This window comes from Vulpes lagopus, chromosome X (assembly GCF_018345385.1).
Source record: "Vulpes lagopus strain Blue_001 chromosome X, ASM1834538v1, whole genome shotgun sequence".
Taxonomy (NCBI): Eukaryota; Metazoa; Chordata; class Mammalia; order Carnivora; family Canidae; genus Vulpes; species Vulpes lagopus.
Window position 1 is genome coordinate 116960252 of NC_054848.1, and position 22508 is coordinate 116982759.

At 43.8% G+C, this 22508-nt stretch overlaps 1 protein-coding gene across 5 annotated transcripts in view; it reads left to right on the top strand.

Annotated features, from left to right (window-relative positions):
- The window catches only part of AFF2 (AF4/FMR2 family member 2), a 467806-nt gene that overhangs the window by 269628 nt on the left and 175670 nt on the right, over positions 1 to 22508 (top strand). For all 5 annotated transcript variants that reach the window (XM_041740303.1, XM_041740305.1, XM_041740304.1 and 2 more), the window contains one exon: positions 16563 to 16607. In XM_041740303.1, the coding sequence (XP_041596237.1) occupies positions 16563 to 16607 (45 nt within the window). The remainder of the gene's footprint in view (positions 1 to 16562; positions 16608 to 22508) is intronic.

Consider the following 22508-nt stretch of genomic DNA (forward strand, 5'->3'; position numbering starts at 1 on the left):
TTTAAAATTTAAATTTTTTGAAGAGATGCCTCATTTAGATCCTGTTTTCAGGAGTAAGGCCGGCATTACTCTGCCTGCTGCACCCCTGCTGCCCTCCTTCCACTCCACCACTTCCCAACAGAATACAGAGGAGACTGTGTAAATAGATCATTTAGATCTTCCAGAAGAAGCTTGAGCAGAGCTGCATTAGTTGTTTAATTGAATTGAAGTGACTTGAATCGGATTAAATGGAATCTGAGGTAATGAGTCTTCCATCATGGGGATTATGTAAGTTAGTGGTTGTATAATATGATGACAAAAACTTGACCTTTTCAGTCCGATGGACCAGAGTTTAGCCCCAGTCCTTCCATTCTACCTGGCCATGTGACCTTGAGCCAACTCTTTTACCTCTCTGCACTTTATTGGTTCTTAGTTTTAAAATGGGCTACACGTTGGAAGGTTGGAGTATATAAAACCTGGTCCTTTTTCTGGCAAGAGTATATTGTGAGATGAATGTATCCATTACTGGACAAGCAACTAAAAGCATTCCATTGAGAACTAAATTCTCAGGTGACAGATGGCACGTATATCACTAGAGAGTTATTTCACTTATTACCTGGTCTTTCTCCTCTCTGCCCTCCAGCAAATTTAGTAGGTCATGATCAAAACTTGAATGCTTTGGGCCAGAGGCCTCCACCAATACCTGTAATGGCCATCACGGGTGGTCTTCTTTCAGAGTACCCATCTTACTCCAAGGGACCCAATTTCTAAAGATGAAAAGGTTGCCCCTGCCAACTCTATTTGGCTACTTCCCCATTCCTTGAATGGAATAATAAAAGGGGAAGGATGTGTTGTGTTGGGTGAGCAAGTGTCTTTCTTCATTCCAGCCTCAGCCTGGCACCAGTAAGCTCATTTCGCCAGAAACCCATGATTTCTAAAATCAGTATTGACTGTGACTGTTCATGGGAAGACGGTTTTCATGGCCTATTTGGACTGCCCATGAATCTGTAGGAATTTCCTTCAATTGGATGAAAATGGTCGAGAAATGGAAGCCAAAGGGGGAGCAGAGTAGAGTAGCAAGGTGCTGACCTGAGTGTTGAACTTGGGAAGCCTGGCTGGAGGAACAGGGTGGTCTACTGGTGACAATAGCAGGTACTCTTCAAAGCGCAGACACTGATTGATGATTGGACAGGTGGTGTACCTTCAAGACACTCTTCTTCCTCTCTCAAGTTTTCAGTATGCCATTTCATAGGTCTCTCTTTAGACCACAAGTGATCGTTTTCCTGTTTTTGTTGATGGTTTGGAATTTGTTAGAACATTATTTGCCCTGTAACAGAGGTAAGTATCTTCTTGTCCCAGAGGGGAGCCTTTGATGCAGTCTATGAACTTGGCTCCTGAATTCCTGTAGCTTTCATGGGAACTCTATCAATCTATGTTTATAGACCAGCAGCACGAAATGATGCCACCAGGGACCTCTTCTTGGAGTTTTGAATTAAGGGGTTAAGATCTTCACATTAAGGATTTTGGAAATCTCACTTGGGGTTAGGTTATCATTTATAGAGAAGAGAAACTGAGAATTTTGAAAATGCTAATTGGAAAGGTTATCATTACAAAATAGATGTTTGATGCCACTCAAAAAACCTAGTAGCATCCTGATAAGGTATTATGCCTGCTTCTGGAGCACGGATTGTAAGACAAAGGTGAAACATTTAGAAATTGATGAAATGTATTTTTATAGGTACACCTAAGTGTGAGGCAGGTAATTTCAAGATGAGGGTGATCACAATAAATTTTACAGTATGCCCTCAGCCCAGAACCTTTTGGGTACCCAACTGAATGCACACTAAGTATTAGTAATTGCATCGTTTAAATTGGCATATTACTTTACATTTTAAAAGTCCCTCTTCTTTATGATAATCCATTTGAATGAAGAATGCCCTTAAAACTGATTCTAAAGATCATCAAATAACACTTTATAGTATAATATATATCGGTGAGTTTATTTATCTTGAGTTGGGAGCTTTTATAGATTCCAGCTATATGTCTCCACCACAAATCTTGTTTTTTGTGCTCATGGCATCAGTGAGAATTAATGGAAGTTGTGAAGTCTGTGAAGGCCACTGGAGGGGATTTCCCAATCTCCTAATATATCAGTATCTTTTCGTGTCTGTTTCTGATGGGGTCCAACAGCAGGTCAACATCCTTAGGTAAAGAAAGGCTTCCTCAGAGTGAGCAGCAGTCATTGAAAGTAAATTAATGAAAGCCAGAGACTGCTGATCTCTTTGACAAGACGGAATTCTTGCTGCCAACATTTAGAAACCACTAGAAGTGGTCTCCATTGGAAACCAGGTTTCGACTTTCTGCCCTGGGCTGCCAAAAGTATTGTGGTAGAAAATGCGAAAGTAAGTTGAACTTTGAATTATAATTTCAATGGCTGTCTAGTGAAATGGATTCATGCTCTGGCACTGCACCTTTCAGGCTCTGGGTTGATTCGCATAAGATAAAAATCTGTCTGGGTTGACAGTCGAAAAGGTCGCAAGCACACTTGATGTCTGGTTGTCTCAATACGTTCCCAAATCTTGATTAAAAAAGGAAGGTTTAGGAGCCATTATGAGATTTTTCAAAATCACCTTTTCAAACAGACCCATTTCTACATATTTTGGCTTCAAGTGTATTGACTTAGCCAAGTATAGATTATATTTTCACTACCATTTAGGAATAACCTCTAACTCAATGCGAAGATCTCACATGATTGAGGCACTTTGCTTTGGGGCCAGCGTGTTCTTTTTGAAAATGACATCTAATTGTCGTTGTGGTCTCCCTGATAATAAAAAGCAAACCGTTCACATTTTAAATGCTTCCACTGAAGTTCTAATGCATAGTGTCTGTCTGTTACCATTTCAAAAATACTTGCTGAAATGGCTTGACATTTTTACTTCTGTAGATCGTGTACACTCTACAACTTTGAAATTGATAGCTCTTAATTTTAGATTGGAGACTTCTTTTTTAATATAATGCTGTTTTTTTTTAAATTTTATTTTAAGTAATCTCTATACCCACTGTGGGGCTCAAACTCACCAACCTGGTGTCAAGAGTCACATGTTTTTCTGGCTGAGCCAGCCAAGTGCTCCTAGATTGGAGAGTTCTTTTAATGAGTGATCAGCTGATGAACACAAGTTGAAGTCTTAAAATTAATTTGTTTTGGACCACAGACTGATAGACTTGTTTTAACAGGACTGGAGTCACTTTTGAGGCTGGATTCTAGGCCAGCCCCTTTGTTTTATATCTGGAGAAACTGTAACTTGCCAGAAGGCATACAGTGCTATAGTTACTACCTGTCCAGATCTGTTCTGTTATTCAAAGGTAAGGTCAAGTCTCACTCACTTCCTTGCCTGACCACCCCAGATCCACAGACAGGTTTCCCTCCTGTGACTTCCTGTTACAAGTATTGTCAAAGCCATTCATCTGTCCTTTTTATTTTATTTTTTAGAATTTTATTTTTAAGTCATCTCTACACCCAATGTGGGGCTCGAACTCATGACCCCGAGATCAAGAGTCACACACTCCACTGACTCAGCCAGCCAGGCATCCCACATCCTTCTTTTTTTTTTTTTTCCACATCTGTCTTTTTTAAAAGCAGAATTGCCATTGGGATTTATGGGATAGTCCTTTTTTTTTTTTTTTTTTTTTTTTATAATTTTTTTTAAATTTTATTTATTTATGATAGGCACACAGTGAGAGAGAGAGAAGCAGAGACACAGGCAGAGGGAGAAGCAGGCTCCATGCACCGGGAGCCAGACGTGGGATTCGATCCCGGGTCTCCAGGATCGCGCCCCGGGCCAAAGGCAGGCGCCAAACCGCTGCGCCACCCAGGGATCCCTATGGGATAGTCCTGATGTGAAATAATCACTTTCATTCTTCCTGTATTAGATACTCTGGAAATTTGCACATTTGGTCATCCAAGTCATACCACCCAAACTGGCTCTCATACTCACTCAGTGAAAAATCCTCCTGTCCGTGTGCCTGGTTCAAAGATCAGAAAATATGTGCTAACTGGCACTGTCATTACTTGTTGTAGGTATGTAGGTCCTGTATGTTCATCTGGAGTATATGCTCCCTGTGGATATTTAGTCTTTTATCATCTACTGCATTTACTGAATTTCCCATAATGCTTAACACAGGGTACTCTGCGGAGTGGGGATACAGTATACATTTTCCATTTGGGACAATTTTCTTAACATGAATAGATTTTTTCTAAACTCCCCAAGTTTGGAAGTCCTCCAACCACACTGATTCAGGAATAAGTGTGGTTATCTCACTGAGTGTATTTTATTTGTATCAGTAATGTGTTGTAATTATACCTGGAATTATAAACACCTGCCAGGTGTCTGTTTATCCTGCAGCCATTCACAGCTCAGAAGTAACCAATCCCAGGTTTTCATGCGGATGTGAGACAAGTGAAGATCATTGGTGCCATGCATATGCTGTCCACATTAATTGGCATAAAATGTTAGACTCCATAGACCATGGTACACCATGCATCACTCCCTCTTTGGTCTTTGGTGTATAATACAGTGGTCTCAAGATGCACCACAGAGCAGACCCACACTTAATGCCACAGACCCTTTCTTTACGATGCTGTGTCAAGGGTCTGTGTTTGCAGAGTGATTTTCTGGAAAAATGCCATGCCCTTCCGCGAGCCAAATGTTTCAGAATGTCCCATAAATGCTCGGAAGATGGGGCCTTGGGGCCATCTCTCAAGCTAACTGCAGATACTAAGTAAGACCCAGGGGAAGTTTAAGAAACAGGAACTTCTTGTATTTGTTCTATTGATTTTTCTGCCAACAAAAAAGTGTAACCAGTTGTGGTGTTTTCAAATAAAAGCATCAGGAATAAAGTCCGGTTTTAGAGAGCAGTTTCGGGAAACACGAGCAGGTGCATTTAGGGGAAGTCTGGATGGAGCTGGAGACAAGTCACAATGCCAGTTCGCCTAACAAAGCAGGGAGTGGTAAGGGCCAGGATTGTGAACCATTATTTATAATCAAACAATGTGGTAATTTTGCCAACTCTCTGTTCTCAAACACGAGACCATCTTCATGGTAATCAAACTATTACTCTGACACAGTTTACTTATCAGGAGACCAATTTGCAATTGTGACCTGAAAATGGAGGTTGTCTTTCAATTCATTTGAATTGCAAACAGGGTAGACAACCTATAGCTACTGTGGCATATTTTTTAAAGCAAAATCAGGCACCTACATTGACCTCCTATTTACATTTCTTTGAGAAGAAAAAAAATCGCATAAAAGCTATCAAGAAACACATTTCACAGCAGGCAAATTAATTGGTTTTACAGTATTTGAATGGAGGGTTTGTCAAATAAAACATGCCGTGACAGTTAATAGTGTCATTTAGAGCCAGAAAATTATTGGCTTATTTGTTATTGGATAAAAGGAAGGCAAACATTTTGTATTAGGAAGTTTTAATGTGTTTAAAATCCTCATTAGGGATTAATGGACATGCTTGCTTAGCATAGCGCCTCATTAATTTGGGGCTAAACAGTTATTTCTGTGTTTCAATCTCAGTGTTGTTTCTTAACATTTTTTTTACTTCTCTTTAATTAGATCTTGCATTTGAGTTTGGTCTCTACACCATTGGAGATGTAGAATTAATTAATGAGATTTATAAATCTAATGGAAGTGAGTTATTCTTAGCTATCGTTTCATTTTAGCGAACAGTGAAACCACGTGTAAGTGGGCGCAGATCTAAGAGATTTCAGAAGTATAGGGAAAAAATGTGAACTTCCCTGAATATATTTAGCAGTGTCACTTGGCATTAATAGATAAAAGTGTTTTAATTAGAGTTATAAATAATAGGGGAGCTGGTGAAGATTCAGTCCCCATGTGTGCTGCTTGTTCTTTGGGATCATCACTGTCTGAGAAGAGCAACTGTAACTTTTTCTGTGGAATGCGGTGTCATCCGCTGGCAATTAAGACAATCCTAAATGCAGGGTTTAGAGAGCCAAGAAGGCACCAAGTTCATTAGAGGTTAGTCTGAATGTGGAGCCACTCTCTATCAAGTGTATGCTGTTGTCACATCTTTATTGAGGGCATGTATGGGTACAACTCATAGAGTCTGTTCTGCTTATGTGACTCTAAGGAGAATTTAGCTAGATAAAAATCCAACTGAAATCTGGGTTTCTTGTTTTACAATAGACATTTATATCATTAGCTGCGTATTCAGGAGAAGACCAGAGTGCTTTCTCTTGGGTGAGGGATTGTGAATGTCAAGGAAAGACCTTCATTTTCTGCAAGTTTTTCAAACCATATGATCCAAAGATAGATTAAAAGGTTCTTTTATAAATGGGGTTACAGCACTTAATTGAAGACCCCATAAGATGCCCGTAGCACTATCTTCAGGAGCTACCAGAAAAACAGAAGTCCTTGTACCTTTATACAACCATAAATGCTTTTGAGGAACTTGTCCATCCAAGGTGTATTATAAAAGAAAATCATCTTTTGAAACATCTTTCGTGTTGAGGCACCCGGGTGGCTTAGTGGTTGAGCATCTGCCTTTGGCTCAGGGCGTGATCCTGAGGTCCTGGGATTGAGTCCCATGTTGGGCTCCCCACAGAGAGCCTGCTTCTCCTTCTGCCTGTGTCTCTGCCTCTCTCTGTGTGTCTCTCATGAATAAATAAATAAAATCTTTAAAAAATAAATAAATAAAATCTTTCATGCTAATGAGCACATGATAAGTGTTTGTGTAAATGCAAAATATTTGAATAATTTAATGCAACTCCTCTTGAAACAATCTGGCAACTTCTTTTCCGTGCTGTATAGGAATGCTCTGTCTCAGGAGGCTGTGGGTTAATCGGGTTCTCTGCTTCCCTAGAGACCAAGTTGAATTCATTTAGCCCCAGAGAGGAGATCCTCCAGCTCTGTGGCCGTATTTGGCCCTGGGCTTATTTTCATCTGGCCTTCTGCGTAATATTATGGGCTTCACCACTGTGGGGTCCCAGAAAATCATTACTCCTGCTCCTGGGCTCTCTGCTTGTTTCATATAGAGTGAAGCCTCTCACGGATTAGAGCAGTTGGAGAACTGTGAACTGTAGGTAATTAGCTAATCAGTGCTGGAAAGGGCAGTACTAATAGTGGGGAGCAGAGTGTCACCTCCTTCTAAATCACTGGAGCTACTTGGCCTCCAGCTCTTCCTCTTTCCCCTTGCCTCCCCCTTCCTTTCTCTCCCAACTCAGGGTATGCACAGCATCTCCTGTGTTTCTCAGGTAGCTCGCTAGTGCTCTCTCTTCTCTCTCCCTCTCTCTGTCTCTCCCTTCAGCATCACCTGAGAGTTCTGTTAGGCATCCCTAGCAAATCCATGGTTCTGTTCTCCAAGACAACTATTTCCCGCCTTTCCTTTCTCTTCACATTTCCAATAACTAGCCCCCATCCTTAGCTGATGACCTTGCCGTGTACTGCATGGAGCAGAATAGATACAATCAGACAAGTGCCACCGCATCTTCTCATCTTTAATTGCTCTAACCCAACTGCTTCTGTCTATAGACACTCTGCCTTCCCTCCCTGTTACAATGGAAGGAGCATCCAGAGTGTCCATGCTCCTGTTTCAGGCCGTCTTCTCCAATTGTGTCCCGATGCGCTCTCTCCTCCTCAAGGACTTTGCTTTTACAACCATCCACTTTCTCTTTTGCAACACTTTTCCCCTCTCTCCACCCACCGGTTTATAAAATGCCTTAATATCATCTCTCTTAAAAAAAAAAAAGTAAAAACCTTGATCTGGCCCACATCACCATTTCCTCTCTCCCCATTTTTCTGCTCCCTTTCACAGGAGGAATCGATCATTTGCTCTCTCCTTCCATCCTCCCACTCCCTCCTCAACACACTCTAGTCAGCTTTGCGCTCACAGCTAGCCTCACAGCGTGCCACTGAAACAGCTCTGACCAAGGTTGCCCATGACCTAGACCTTGCCAAACTCAACCTCCAAGTCCTCATCCTTGTCTTACTTAATGGCCATTTTCTCTTTAAAGCACTTTCCTCTCCAGGCTTCTAGGACACTGTGTTACCTGATTTTCCTCCTGCCCCTTCCCCCACCCCAGCCCCTCCTAAGAATTCATGTTGGGCTTTGGAATACATGGCACATGATAGATCATATGCTATACTGTAGGGAATGTGGACTCTTAGCAAAAGAGACTGCAAATGGTCTTTCCTAAATGGTCTTCAGGTTCATCTTCAGGATGACTAAGGTGTGAAACCAGTTTCACAGGTAAGGCCCACAGGATGTGTGTGCTGTGTGTTCTGTGTGACTTGTTACATGAGGGTTGCTTTCTTAATTATGTTTCTGTTGATTGGTCCAAAAACGAGTCTGCCTCTCTCGTGCATTTAAAAACCATCTGCAGGGAAAGAAAACATGTATCTGGCTGGGATTTGACAGTTTGCATCAGTGGTCCATGGAGAAAATAATCCATGGGTAGGAGATAGAGAATTGACTGTCCAGAAGTCTACTGCTACGTAGAATAAAATATAAGTAATGTAACAGAATCAAATAGAAGGTGTGTCAAATTACAAAATGCAGAAGATACCCCAGAGATCATCTCACCTGGCAACCCATCCAAGACAAAGGTTATTCTGTGGCAAAATGGGAACTGTAAGAACAGTGGTATGTATGTTTGATGTTGGTTTAAGTTTGCTGTCTTATGTTTTGAAGAACCTGTCATGTATTTGGAGATTGTACCCTTCCTACCTTTTGGATATTGTTTTTGGAATGACCTCTCATGGCAAACTAAACAGTTGGTTATCTTATGTAGATCTCTGATTGTTTTTGTAACATCATGTGAGACACAAAACATTAGGAACTTGTAGCATGTTCCCCTGCCTTTCTTGCAGAGGCTGGAGAGCAATGAAGTGAATTGTCCCAAACCACACAGCTAATTAGTGCTGGAAAACCTGGACACGAAACTGTTTCCTGTCGGTATGTTTTCCTTTCCCTCCTTTATCAGATCATAGTTAGCTGAAAGCGAGATGGCTGCCTGGCAATGGTTTGGTTGCCATATATCATGAGAATTTGCTGTGATCGTGGGGTGTTAGGAGTATACGAACACTCTAAAACCTCTAGTGTTTATTCTTTAAATGACAAAATTCAAAAGTGAACTTGCTTCTTGGAACATCTTCTCGATACGTGTCCATCGTGCATGTTGGCCTCATTAACAGCAGCTATTGATAGAGTTCAGAAGTTGCCTGATGTCACTCCAGTCTCTGTATCTGTTGCTTTCCAGTACCCTCTTTTACTAGAAGATTATCGGCCTGCCCACAATCCTGCTGTTAACATTAATGGTTAATGGCAGTGTGTCAAGTAGGGATTTACTGGGATAAATTATTATTTTAAATGGTTCTTGGTTCTAGAAATCTCAAAGGGGAGAGACCACAGCCAGAGTATCTGTGAGTTATAGGGCGAGAGCAAGGCTAAGATCCCAGGCAGAAAAAGGCAAGCAAGGTGGGCCAAAGACTGGGAGGCTGGCAACGAGGAGGAGAATACACTTTATGTGTGAGCAACACAATTAAGGAATCCAGGCGCAAAACCTCGAGAATGTGTACTCAGGGGGTCTGGCCCTGGGGCTCCTGCACAGTGGACGGTGTGTAGCCTAGGTGTGGCTGTGGATAGCGACACAGTGGCAGCGGCCAGAATGACCTCGTTGCCCTGCCCAGGTGACCAGAGAACTTCCAGATAGCCTCTAGGTTTCTTAGGGTGATCTTTCTAGATGTGTACCTTATTTTTCTTTAAGACCATAATCCCGCTCCCCATTTATAGCTCACTCTTCTATAGAAGCTAGTTATTACACCAAATAAATGAACAGTGAGCTAATGGCTATTCAGAGCCCACTGAATTAAGTACTCTTCACTTGAAATTCCATCTGCCATTAGGTACTCTCAGCTGATGATGGGCCTTTCTGCATATGCATTCTGCCCTTGCCCATGCCTAATGTAATCAGAGAAGAGATGTCCTCATAATGAAGCACGTCGCCCACTCTTCCCCCCTCCCACCCCACAACTCCCTCCGCCCTGTCTCTCTGTTGTCCTACCCCCTCATGTTCCATCTTCAGCATCATTTGTCATCTTCAGAGAGAGCCACCAGATGGAGCAGCAGCCCGAGACTCCTTATATGTTGGGCCCCTCAATAGGCTTTAACAATTAGTGACATGCATGTGATGTCATGGGGGCCAATTTACAAGGAGACCAGACTGTCTCCTTGGTGATTCCAAGTGTCAAGACACCTGGCTTTGAGGCAACTTGCAATAGAAGTTGGGAAGGGGGCTTATGATGTACATCTCAGCCACATAAGGGTCCTAAAAGTGTATTTTTTAATTCCCCTCCTGTAGTTAGGTAGACACAGAATTGGAGAAGTTCAAGGATCTTGCCCCAGTTCACAGAGCAAATTAAATATCGAAGCTGAGATTAGAATCCGAGTCGGGGGGATCCCTGGGTGGCGCAGCGGTTTGGCGCCTGCCTTTGGCTCAGGGCGCGATCCTGGAGACCCGGGATCGAATCCCACATCGGGCTCCCGGTGCATGGAGCCTGCTTCTCCCTCCGCCTGTGTCTCTGCCTCTCTCTCTCTCTCTCTCTGTGACAATCATAAATAAATAAAAAAAAAAAATTAGAATCCGAGTCGGTCCAGCTTCAAAGACCGTATTCTTTCTGTTACCCCTTGATGCCCCCCCAAATAGAGTAAATTATCTCATTTATTTGCTCAAATAAATAAAATGTAATCATGCCCCCGTCCTATTTAGTTTAATGCCATATAAGATTCTAGACAGAGGGTCATTTTTTGGTACTTGGCCCATAGTGGTAAGTACATTAAATTCCTTTGTGTTTCCTCTTTTTCTTCGAGGAAATGGTGACTATTAGCTTGCTTTTACATGGGCTGTTTTGACCATGTGACTCTCTTAACTATTGGTCAAAAGGCGTGTTTGAAAGTAAAATTCAACTCTTTGGACAGCTAAGAGTTTGGCTAGATTAAAAAGATTATGCTGAGTGAAATAAGTCAATTGGAGAACAAACATTATATGGTCTCATTCATTTGGGGAATATAAATAATAGTGAAAGGGAATAGAAGGGAAGGGAGAATAAATGGGTAGGAAATATCAGAAAGGGAGACAGAACATGAAGACTCCTAACTCTGGGAAATGAACTAGGGGTGGTGGAAGGGGAGGGTGGGTGGGGGTGACAGGGTGACGGGCACTGAGGGGGGCACTTGACGGGATGAGCACTGGGTGTTATTCTGTATGTTGGCAAATTGAACACCAATAAAAAATAAATTTATTATTAAAAATAAATAAATAAATAAATAAATAAATAAATAAATAGAAAAAAAAAGAAATCAGAAGATGCGCTGGTTGGCTGTACCCGTGTAACCATCGTGAAACCTTTTTTTGTTTTGATTAAAGTTATATTACCTGAGGACTTTCGTCTGCAGCTTATGTAATATTAACTGTTCCTGTTTAATCAGAGACTCATGAATACCAACTAGAATAGGGACAGGTTAAGGTGAGGCAGGAAGCCAGGGGCTGATGGATCCTAATGTGAACTGGGTTTATGGTTTTCCAAATTAGAGAACCCGAGACTCCCCGGATGGGGCGCAGAGATCAAGGGATCCCCGGGCACATGCAAATCAGAGCTTCGGAGGCTTGTTGCCTCTTGTTTTTACGAATGACCAACCATGGGGATTAAACATTTTAAAAAGATGGCAAACTCATTTGGTAGTGCAATATCACAACCTGACTTTTCATTCTATTAGTGATTCCGTGTCGGGGGAGCTCTGTGCCCCAGAAATCAGTCCTGGGGATAAATGTGGCAGTTTGTTAATGAAAATACAAACGGAATTAGTCCGGAAGCACCGTGGGGTGTCAGTCATGCATATTGTTTGGCTGGGCGTTTAGGGTGGTATGTGGCGTTAGCCATGTGTCACTCAGTCACTTGTATTTGTTAGGGGAATCCAAGCATTCGCCGGCGATTAAGCTTGTGATTTTTGAGTTTTACTTTGCGAAGTCTGTGTCAAGGTGGAATATACCTAGAACAGTGGGCTTTGATTGCCAGATACTGTGGGACAAACTTAGGGTGCTTTTAGGGGGGGGGGGGAAAGAATGACCCTTCTGTCACGACAGTCCCTTAGTAGTAGCGTACTGGGAGGTATGCACTGAGCTCCCCCTCCCCAGGTTATGGTGTGATGATCATTATTCTTTGAATGTTTTACATCCATCTCTGTGTTGTCTGTTAGTGCTAGCTGCTGCTTATGTCTCTCAATGCCCCAATCAGGGTATTTCTGATATCTTGTATTACCCTAATCGCCAAGAAGTATGCTCCAAACTGATTAATTCCAGGATGATTAAACCATCCTCTGCAATTCGTTTATTGTTGCTGCAGTTAATTGAATATTTGATGCTTTAAAGGTACCCTCGTTATTTCCTGAGATATGTATTTATCAGCGGCCAGACGATCGGTGCATGGTCTCTCTGTGGCTACATGCAGTGGCAGCCTGCACGATCACGTGCAGGGGGGGAAGGCACTTGTGAAGGCTCCCCGTCAACTCCCCACCTGCCTGCTGGGCACCTGCCGTCCCTGGCCCTGGGAGGACCGCATCCGTGCCTGGCCTGAGACAGGGTCCTGTGGGGCCGGGCGGGAGTGCTCTGCCTCTCCTGTGCGGGCGTGCAGCCTGCTCTCTGCTCTGGGAGGAGGGGGCGGAGAGGGGGGCATGCAAAGGACGCCGACGCTCTGAGTGGCTAACTTGTGCTTTGTGGACTGAGTGCTCAGGAGTGGATTGAAAGGGAGGAGAAGGTGGCTCGGGGATTAAGCGGCAGCTTGGCAACTCAGCGGGCAGTAGTTCTAATCCCAGTGTCACCACTAGTTCTGTAGTCTCCTTTCCCACCTGTCCGAGTGACTCCTCCAGAAGTACTGCAAGAGGGGTGTGCGTGCGTGTGCGTGTGTGCAAGCTCGTGAGACAGAAGTGGGGGGGGTGAGAGTGCCACTGGGCAACATCCCGGGGCTGAGCCCCAGCCTCAGTGCAGCTGCTTTAAGTGTGCAGAGTGACCCCCGCGCGCAGCTCCGCAGGGGGCTGAGACTCAAGTGGCCTCAGGTGGCCCCACCACTTCCCGGCCATGTCAGATCCTTGGCTCCTCACTCCCATGTGGAGTGAGGACGACAGTGGGGACCTCAGCGGCTGGGAGCTTCTGTCGGACATGGCTCTGTCCGTGAACCCGGTAGGTACCCTCTCCCTGCCACTTTGTCAGCCCTCCTGTTCCCTATTGTCTGTGTCCCGTGTCAATGTTTGTCTCCCCAGTTTGCGTGGAGTCTTGAAGCCAGGAATTATGTTGTCTTCAGCGTCCTCAAGCCCTCCTCCCCTTGGCACCATCCTGAGCACAGTGTGAGCTCAATCAGGATTTGTTGTCTAAAGAAATAAATGGGGAGGACTGATGAATAGGCGGTCGGGCGCTGAATACGATCCTATTACCCTTGTCACGACTACCTTACAATGTATGTCCCAGTGGGTCTCTAATTGTTTGTTTTTGCTGTCCCATCCAGACATTTAACTCTGAGAGAAAGAGGCCAAGTCTCATAGCTGTTTGTGTCACCAGCCCCCACCACACCATCCCTAACACTAGTCTAGGCGCAGAGGAGATGCTTGCTGGTTAATTCAGAAGCACTCGCAGAAGGGAAAGCCCTTGCTGCTCAAATGTAGTTGTTTTGAGGGGAAAACAGCTGTGGGGCAGGCTAGACCAGTTGCAGGACTAGTGACTCCATGCCAATACTGGATTCTAGTATTTTCTCAAAAAAGAAAAACAATCTAAACAGTCAGCACAGACGCATACTTCTTTGACTGTCCTCATCCGTAGAGCCCTTCCCCATCCTGATTGCTCCTGACCCCAAGAAGTCATTATTAGATTTCCTGCAAAGCCCCCGAGTCAACAACTCTTTCTATTTTGACAGCGGTTACCCCAGAAGGAAATGGATATTTATAATAGCAGGTGTAGGAATGGTATTTGCAGTTGGTGAGAGTGAGTCAGGTCTTTCCTTGAAAAGATGGGAAGACTCGACTTTGTAATAAAGCAGTGAGGAGAACAATGGGACAAGGGGTAATAACCTAGATCATCGTGTGCGGCTTTGCGGGGTGCGGAGCACATGCACATCACTTATTTCATTTGCTGCTCACAGACCACCGGTGAGATTTGAAAGGAGCAGGTATTATTATGATGGCGATTTTATTTTATTCTACTTGGTTTTACAGTTGGGGAAACTGGAACTCAGGTAAAGTTTCGAAGTCCTGTTCCCGAGTGGTAGGGCCAGAACTCCCACCCACCTCCTTATAGACGCATAGGCAAGCGTTCTTGCTGTGTCTGCATATTGCGGATATGTTTTTCTCTGTGGTTTAAAAATTAACATTACGTTTTTGTGTGGAAGGAGAAAGAGCAAAGACCTTTTTATGAAAGTGGCACATACATTTTGAGGCCAGACAGCCCACATGGATGGAATGCAACAACGATATTGAAATGTTATTCTGCTATAATCATCTTGGCCTTTGTCCCGGGTTATTTGTTGGAAGTTCAAAGGCTGTCTTGGAAAATACAGTTGTTGGAGCATTGAGCAATGGAATGAGATTTTATCTGCTGTTAAGACTAACCAGTTGAGTTCTGTAATCCTGTAGTATGTTAGACCAGCACCTCCCAGAGTGTGTTCTGCAAATGCTAGTTCCATATGGAATGGTGGTAATTGTTGATTGGGAAACAAAAATCACAAAAACTAAAAACCCAGGAATTCATTGGTCAAGAAAGTTGGGGATGTGTTGCACTGAACAGTTAGATCCATGGCTCAGAGCCTTTAATTCATGTGGTGGATTTCCATGGTGGGGGGTGGATCACAGTATTTCCCACACTTATTTGGACAGGGAATCCTTCATTTGGCGATTCCTCCTATCCACCTTCCTCTTGAGTCTACAAACTGCATGAGGGAGGAAGCTGCGTGTCCTTTGGCTTTTCACTGTATCTGTGCCTAGCATAAGGCAAGAGGCACGGTGGGCCCTGGCCCTCAGAAAATTTGTTGAATGAGTGAATGACCTGTGCCAGGCCAAACTACCCATGATTCCCACTTTTTCAGCCTCTTTCTACTGTTCTTTCTACCCGGTACTGGAATATTATTGTGCCAGGAAGAGTAACTGTATAAGCCATCATCCAAACTGCGACATTTTTGAGGGAGAAAGGTGACACCGTCAATAATTACTTCAGGGTAACAGGTGTAACCTGGAACCATACAGGATAACCCATGGCCCCTTTGTTATTGGTGACTCTTTCTCAGCCTGCCTCTGCCTCTAGGGATTTTATGCTCCTGAAACAAAGACCTTTAAACAAAGGTTTAAATTAATGCCTGTACAGTAGTGACTTTAATCCTAAATTAAGATTTGCTGATGGTTGTAGCATGTCCTTTTTCGGGTTGAGGGGAACTGGGGCTATGTTCTGTTTTCCACTTCCCCCAAATAGAGTTATGTCCTTACCTCAGCCTATCAGGGTAAGTAGGGGTTCATCACCCAATTGCCCTTGCAAGAGGTCTGGGACATAGAGCCTCTGGCAGTGCTGTCTTTATAGGACTGACCTTTCGCCCTCTGAGGCAGTGAATTAAAGAGACCAAATGTTCTCCTTGCCACAACTGGAGAGAAGCGGAAGTGGAAAATTGCAGTCCTGGAGAGGGTGAAGGTGTGAAGGAGAGAGGGATGTTTGGGGGATGCCTGTAACTCACACAGGTGGTGTCATGCCTGCAGACCTTTCTCTGAGTCCCTCCCAGTTGCTGCTTTAGAGCTGGTGTCTCACTTTGGTGTTCAGCTTCTGGCTTTCACTGATTACAGAGCCCCTGGAGGATAGAGCCATGTGCCAGACCACCAGTAAGTCCTCAGTACATTTCTACAAGTTGCTTGAATTTCGATTGATTAGGAAGATGTCACGCTAAGAGAGATGGCTCATGGGATTCACTTTGTATGTTTGTGACATTCTCTCTAAGAGCCAAGGCACATGTGCAATTTACCCATGAGTTTGAGCCTTGGTTTTTTGAATATGAATTGTAGGCATCTGGCTAGACTCCTCTAAATAAAAAAAAAAAAAAACTTAGTCCTATCATAGATATCCTTCTAGGCCTTGTCTTTTAAAAATCTGTGATGATGAATAATACATTAAACTCTGTCAGAGGGTCAAATGAGCCTTAAAGTTAGGGAAGTCAAGCTCCTTCTTTGGATGAATGAGCCAAGTAAAGCCTGCGTGATGGGGGAGGACAGCCCTAGCCTCCTACAGAAAATTGGTGAAGGAATGAGTCACCCTCTTTCTGCACCTTACCCTGTGGTCTTACGGCTTCATTAAAGCAAAACAAAATTGGCCGCTAGCAGACACTTTCTACTTTGTACTTAACAGGAGAAAAACCTGCATTGATAGCTCTCATTCTTTTCCTTATTACCGTTTTTCCTGCTGTGTAAAATACTATGCAACAAGCTTCTCTGAGAACAACTAGATGGTGCTTAGTTTTTGTTTGTTTATTTTCTTTTAGGTAAGCCTTCCCAGTGATCCAAGCTGTGTTGAAGAAATCTTGCGGGTGAGTTTAAACCTTTATTTCTGTGCCTTTTAATAATGAAGCAATCTATCTGCTTAAGCTGTTTAAAGTAATTACTGTGCTGTTTCTGGGAGTATCCTGATGGGGAATCCTCACGCGTCACCTCAAGCCCCTGGTGCTCACACCTCCCGGCTCATTTCTCACCTGTCCTCTCCACATCCCCGGCCAAGCTAGTCTTGTCATCTCACCAGGCTTCCGTTTCATTCTTGTGACTTTCTGGATCTTTTTTCTGAGACTCCCCACCTTCCCCAGGAAACTCTCCCGATTCCAGCAGCCTACCCTAAATCTTGGGCTTTCTGCTCTCTGGGATCTGAGCCTCAACCCCCCTGCTGCCTCCCTCACCAGCATGGGTGGGAACGTGGTTGTGGGGACTGTGGCCCCTGGTGCGGGGGCCAGATGTGGGAGGGTGAGGGCGGGTGGTGAGGAGGAGAGACTTGAGAGAGAAGGCAAGTTGTAGGAACCGCTACTGATGGGAGGGAATGTGTGCCTAAGAATGGCTCGGAGGCAGCCCAGAGCTGCAAAAGATGTCAGTGACAACTCCCAAAGTAGACACTTAAGTGAAGGGAAGAACCAGAGCCCAGCTGGGAAAATGGGTCTCCTGTGTCTGGCTGTTAGCGTCATAAGGCGAGGTGACATGGTATATGAAGAACAGGAGTCCCAGAGCCTGCCCTGCTGTTTGTCACTCTGTGATTTGGACGGAGAACTCCCATCGTTCTGAATCTCCATTCCTTGTCCATGAAACAGGATAATAATACCTGTCCTAATTCCCTTAGAAGCTGCCAAGCGCTATAGATGCTCATTATTATGATAAATGATGATCAGTGTGGCCATGAGAAAAGCACGCAGGCTTGCCGCCCAGGAAAGAAAACAATTTGTGTGCCATTGAAAAGTCTGCACCCCCCTCCCTCCACCTACTGAAGTGAGGAGCTCACCGTCCCCGCCTGCGACACCCTGTGGTGCCTGCCTTTGCTCATGGCAGCCCAGGGTTCCTGGGGACCCTGTGACAGTGCAGCCCAAGGAATAATAAAGAGGACAAAGCTGTTTATTGTCAAGTTGACCTGAGCACCGATTTCACCTGTTGGGGATATCCGTGCCTCCTTTTCAGCCCACGAGCATTGTTACTGGCTATGAAAGAGATGAGTCCCATTACCCTGATCAGAGATGAGACTCTATGAATTGGCGATATGCTGGCTACTTAAAAAAAGAAAGATTCATATATTTGAGAGAGCATGCACACAAGACAGAAGAGGGGCAGCAAGAGAGGAAGAGAGAGAGAGAATCTCATGCAGACTCCCTGCCGAGCGTGGAGCCTAAGGCAGGGCTTGATTTCATGACCCTGAGATCATCACCTGAGCCAAAACCAGGAGTCGGACGCCAAACCAACTGAGCCCCCCCAGGTGCCCCTATACCGGCTACTTTTGTGAGAGCCCAGGAACCCCTCTGCCATCTCTCCTGGCGCCCAAGGGTCGGGGTGGAGGGTGGGGGGCTGTTGAGAGCTCCATCGGCATGCAGCACCTTGGGACCGCAGCCACCTGCTCCTTGCATTGGGCGGAGATGGGTCAAATAAAGCAGAGACAGCCAATCCTTGCTAGCATGTTGGCTGCCTTGCTCAGAGAAAGGTTACGTGGCAACGTTTTCCTCTCTTCCAAGTGAAGTCAGCACTCTTTTCTTAATTCCCAAAGGAATGTCAGACCCATTTCAAAATCACCACCTAATTGGTCACAACTGGAGTCTCTTCTTAAGAGCAGCCTGGCCCTGCTGCCTGTGTGGCTTGCACGCTGCCTGAGAGGGGAGCCAGGGGAACACCTGGCAGAGGCTGGCGGCCCCAGTCCGCTGGAGGAGCCACTTAGAGAAACAACAGAATGTCACTTAAACATGTGAAGAAAAGAAGCAGGTTGCCTTAATAAGCTCGTAAAAGATAGCACCCTTTGAGGAAGTAACAAAAGTCCTTCTGTTCTTGAAAGAGAATCTAGGGAAACGTATTTTTTTTTGAAGGGCTATAGATTGTATAGAATTCTGTTTTTTTTTTTTTTCTCAACAGTCCCATTAATGAGTGGGCTTTCCTTTATTGAAGAATACCATGTTTCATTTCCCATGCCTAGAATAAAAATAAGAATCCTGAAGCCAATGTCCTAAATTTTGTGAGGGATTCTTAAATCTGTAAAGCCCACATTGTATAGCACAACAGGCTTGTGTTCCTGCTCGTTTGAGGGCTGTGGAGCTGGGCGGATGGCGCCACGGTGCTCTGTGTTGCCCTGCTCCCCATCTGCCTCCTTCTGGGGTCAGGGGGTACCTCTTCTCTCCACCTCTCTCTGACCCCTTCTGTGCTTTTCAGACCGGCAAGTTCATGTTCTCCGTGGCTGAGGTGTAGGTGTGTAGAGGAAGGAGCTCAAGCCCGGGGGTGGGACGAGCTGTGTTCATCACTCTCTAGCTGTGCAGCTTTTTGATCTATTCATGTAGCAAAGAAGGGGTAATAACTCGCCCTCCCACCCCACTATGCACCTGCAGCGAGAGAACCCTTAAAGCGTGCACACAGTCTGCATGGGAAACCTGGAGATAGATCTCAATCTGTTTGCTCTCCCAACATGCCCACCTCACTGATCCACACACACCCCTTTTTTCCCTCCACAACCCAGCAAATGAAGCATGCAGACCCACTGCATCTCACATTGGGCCAGACTTCTTTTATTAAACCAACTACAACAACACTGGCCTCTCCCCTCTCTCAGACCCTCAATCCCGTAGCAACAGAAATACTTTGTCCTAATGCATTTTATTTCAACCTCCTTTTCCAAAGCACCATTCAGATTTAGACCAATTGGCTTTCTTTGCAAGTTGCCCTCACCTCTGATCGTGGTCTCAGCTCTCCCTCAGGCCACTTCTTCCACTTCTTTTTCTTTGTGTTCCTGCTTCTTATACTGTCCTGTAACCCACCTCCTCTGATAGAATGACCTGATTTTTCTATGGCACATGATTGCCTTGGCAAGCACATGAACCCCATTGTCTTTGATACAAAACTGCGGCGCCATCCCTAATTATTTCAGGAGATTGAGGCCCAGAGAGGTTATAAATGACCTGCAGCAAGGGTGAAGCTAGTACACAGCAGAAGCAGAAATGGAACCTGGTCTTCAGTTGACACTACACCAAACTGTCCACCGCCCTATCACAAACCTATGGGGAGAATCTCTGGATTTAAAAAAAACAATTGTCCCAGATGCTGGCTGACTTAGTTCTGGCAACTTTAAGAATACCACCAAACCAACAGAATTGGAGCAGGTGTCAGGAATTATTTCTTTCCCTTTGCCCATCCTCAATATTGTCAAATCTCACCTCAAATAATCAAATAAGAACAGTGACAAATTACTGCCACTAATGAAAACTAGTAGTAAAGTGCCACTTCCGGGGAGAGTAGTTGAGCACATTGAGTCGTGTGCCTCTCACGACAGTCCTGTAACTAGGCACTAATAGTCACAATTTGCAGAATAGGGACAAGTGGCACCTAGGGAGGTGTCAGTTCCCCCAGGTCTCCAACAACCGCCATGCTTTCCGTTCATTCTGTTCCTGTTGGCTCACTCAAACCCGCTCCGATTTCACACCCATTGCGATGGCATCAGCCACCAAGTCCTTTCAGCTGCTGCTGCTTCCTTAAGATGTACAAATCCAGTTATGCCAAAATAATTTCAAGTAGTTTGCAAGCAGACCAGAATTCCCAGCCTATAGCACCTCCGCCTCTAACCACCCTTCCACCATAAAACAAGCCACCCCAATTCACTTGTCTTTGCTACCTATCAAGTACATTGTTGCATATTATACATTTTACAAATCAGAGACTTAAAGGCACACCATTTGCTCTTTAGACTCAAGCTACCCTTGAGTCCAAACAGAAATGAAAACCAGCAATAACTCTGGCCCTGGTAGTGACGTTCTGCAGTTACAATTCATCTACTCCAAAGCTGTTCATATGTAATAATCTAGGCAGAGGCAGCTTCTTTCCTGAGCTCCACAGGGTTTGATGAGTCCTAGAGTCATCATTTCTGAAGGAGTTAAGCCAAGGAGAGCAGCAGGCACTAAATGCTACTAGCTGAGGATGGATGTTCAATGATTATTTGTTTTGCAGTACTATGATTTATTTGTTCCTTGCAAGAACTGACTTAAAAATATCAACAAACTATCAATTAAGTCCTTTCTCAAGTCAAAAACGCAGATAGAGCGCTTCTCTTAGGCTTGACGCTGAACAGATTGTGTTTCCTAGCAAAGTACCTTCAGTAGTTGATAATTTCATAGTCTAACATCTGTAAGGGTAATTCACTGTTTATGGGGAATGCTGAATTTGCTAGCTCAGATTTAGGGAACTTGATTTGATAAACTGTATCATCTTACAGATCTCTCCCTGCCATATGGATCAGGTTGGTAAACACCGACATGGGTACCACTTTTGGATTATGGCATGATCTGTGTTTACAGCATTCTAAATTATGGCAATTCCTCGTATTAGGTCTGTGTTTAAGTGCACAGTTTTAGCATGGAAAGATCCTACCAAATAATTACAGAACAATCGTGCACAGTACTTGCTATTTTTTTACTTATACGAGGGGGAAAGAAATGAAGAAGCCCATCTTAAGAACAAGAAAGAAACGAATTGGGGAACAAAATTGGTCAATTATGTCTGAAAGGAAATTTGATTATATTATCATAACTATGCACCATAATCAAGCACCTTTCAGTAGAATTTCTTTGATAAATTTAACCAATAATTAGGCAATTGATTTTATATCCTGTCAAATTAATGTATAAATAATGCTTAAATTGGAATCATGCAAACGATTTTCTGTATAGCAGTCTTAACTACTAATCCTTCCAGAATGCTTGAAAAAGGATCTCTCCTCTTCTGGTGTGGACTTTTAAAATTATAGTTTCTTGAAATAGTAATGTAGTGTTCCATCCAAGAAAGACAACAATTGCTAAATATAATTTAGACTATAATTAATGTTAACATTGATGGAGTCAAATAAATGAACTAACTACTGATTGCACCCTCTGTTCTTCTGATGACTAGCTCTTACCTAATGACATTGGGAAATATGTAAATTTATCAGCAGGTGAAAATGCCCTTGACTGGGTAAATTATGTGGAGTATTACCTTTTCTGAAGCTAATTCAAAGCACTAATGGACTTAATACGTAGCATGCATATGTGAGGTGAGCTATTCATGGGAGCAAATTAGCCCATAAGAGATATTAGCCATTATTTGCCTCCCAGTAATCATTTTCTCTTTTCTCAAACACAAACCAACCCAGAAGAAAGATGCTAAATTTAATTATAACAACTATTATGTGAACAATGTAGGTAAGCCATCCAGTGTGCTTCCAAATGCACTTAGAGCCTGTCAAGCAGTTTAAATATTTTCATGTGGAATCTAGGGGCTTGCAGCTAGTGTATGATGTGAATTTTAAATGATTACACAGACGTCATTGGGAAAATGAGTAACGTGAGTAACGAGGTGACTGGCCCGGTGATTCATGGGAACCTGTCAAATGTGGGACATGTCAGGGAAGAGATGATGTCAAATACCAGTAACTTAGCAACTCAGCATTTAGCTGTCCAGGGAGTGAGCAAGAGTAGCACCTTTAAACTAACTGAGTCAATATATGAGTCCCTATATATTGTAGGTGTGCTGTAAAAATAGGTCTGTTTTTCTGACAACCTGTTTCTGTCTGTGAATATGGTGATTTATTATTTTCTATTGACTTGAATGAAAGCAGGTGAGAATTTAAGCCACGTGTAGAATTTACACCTGCTTTCTGTATCTTGGGTATACAGAGGATAATGAAACAGTGTATTGGTTTGCCAAAGAGCAGTCTAGTCTTATCTGAAAGAAGTAAT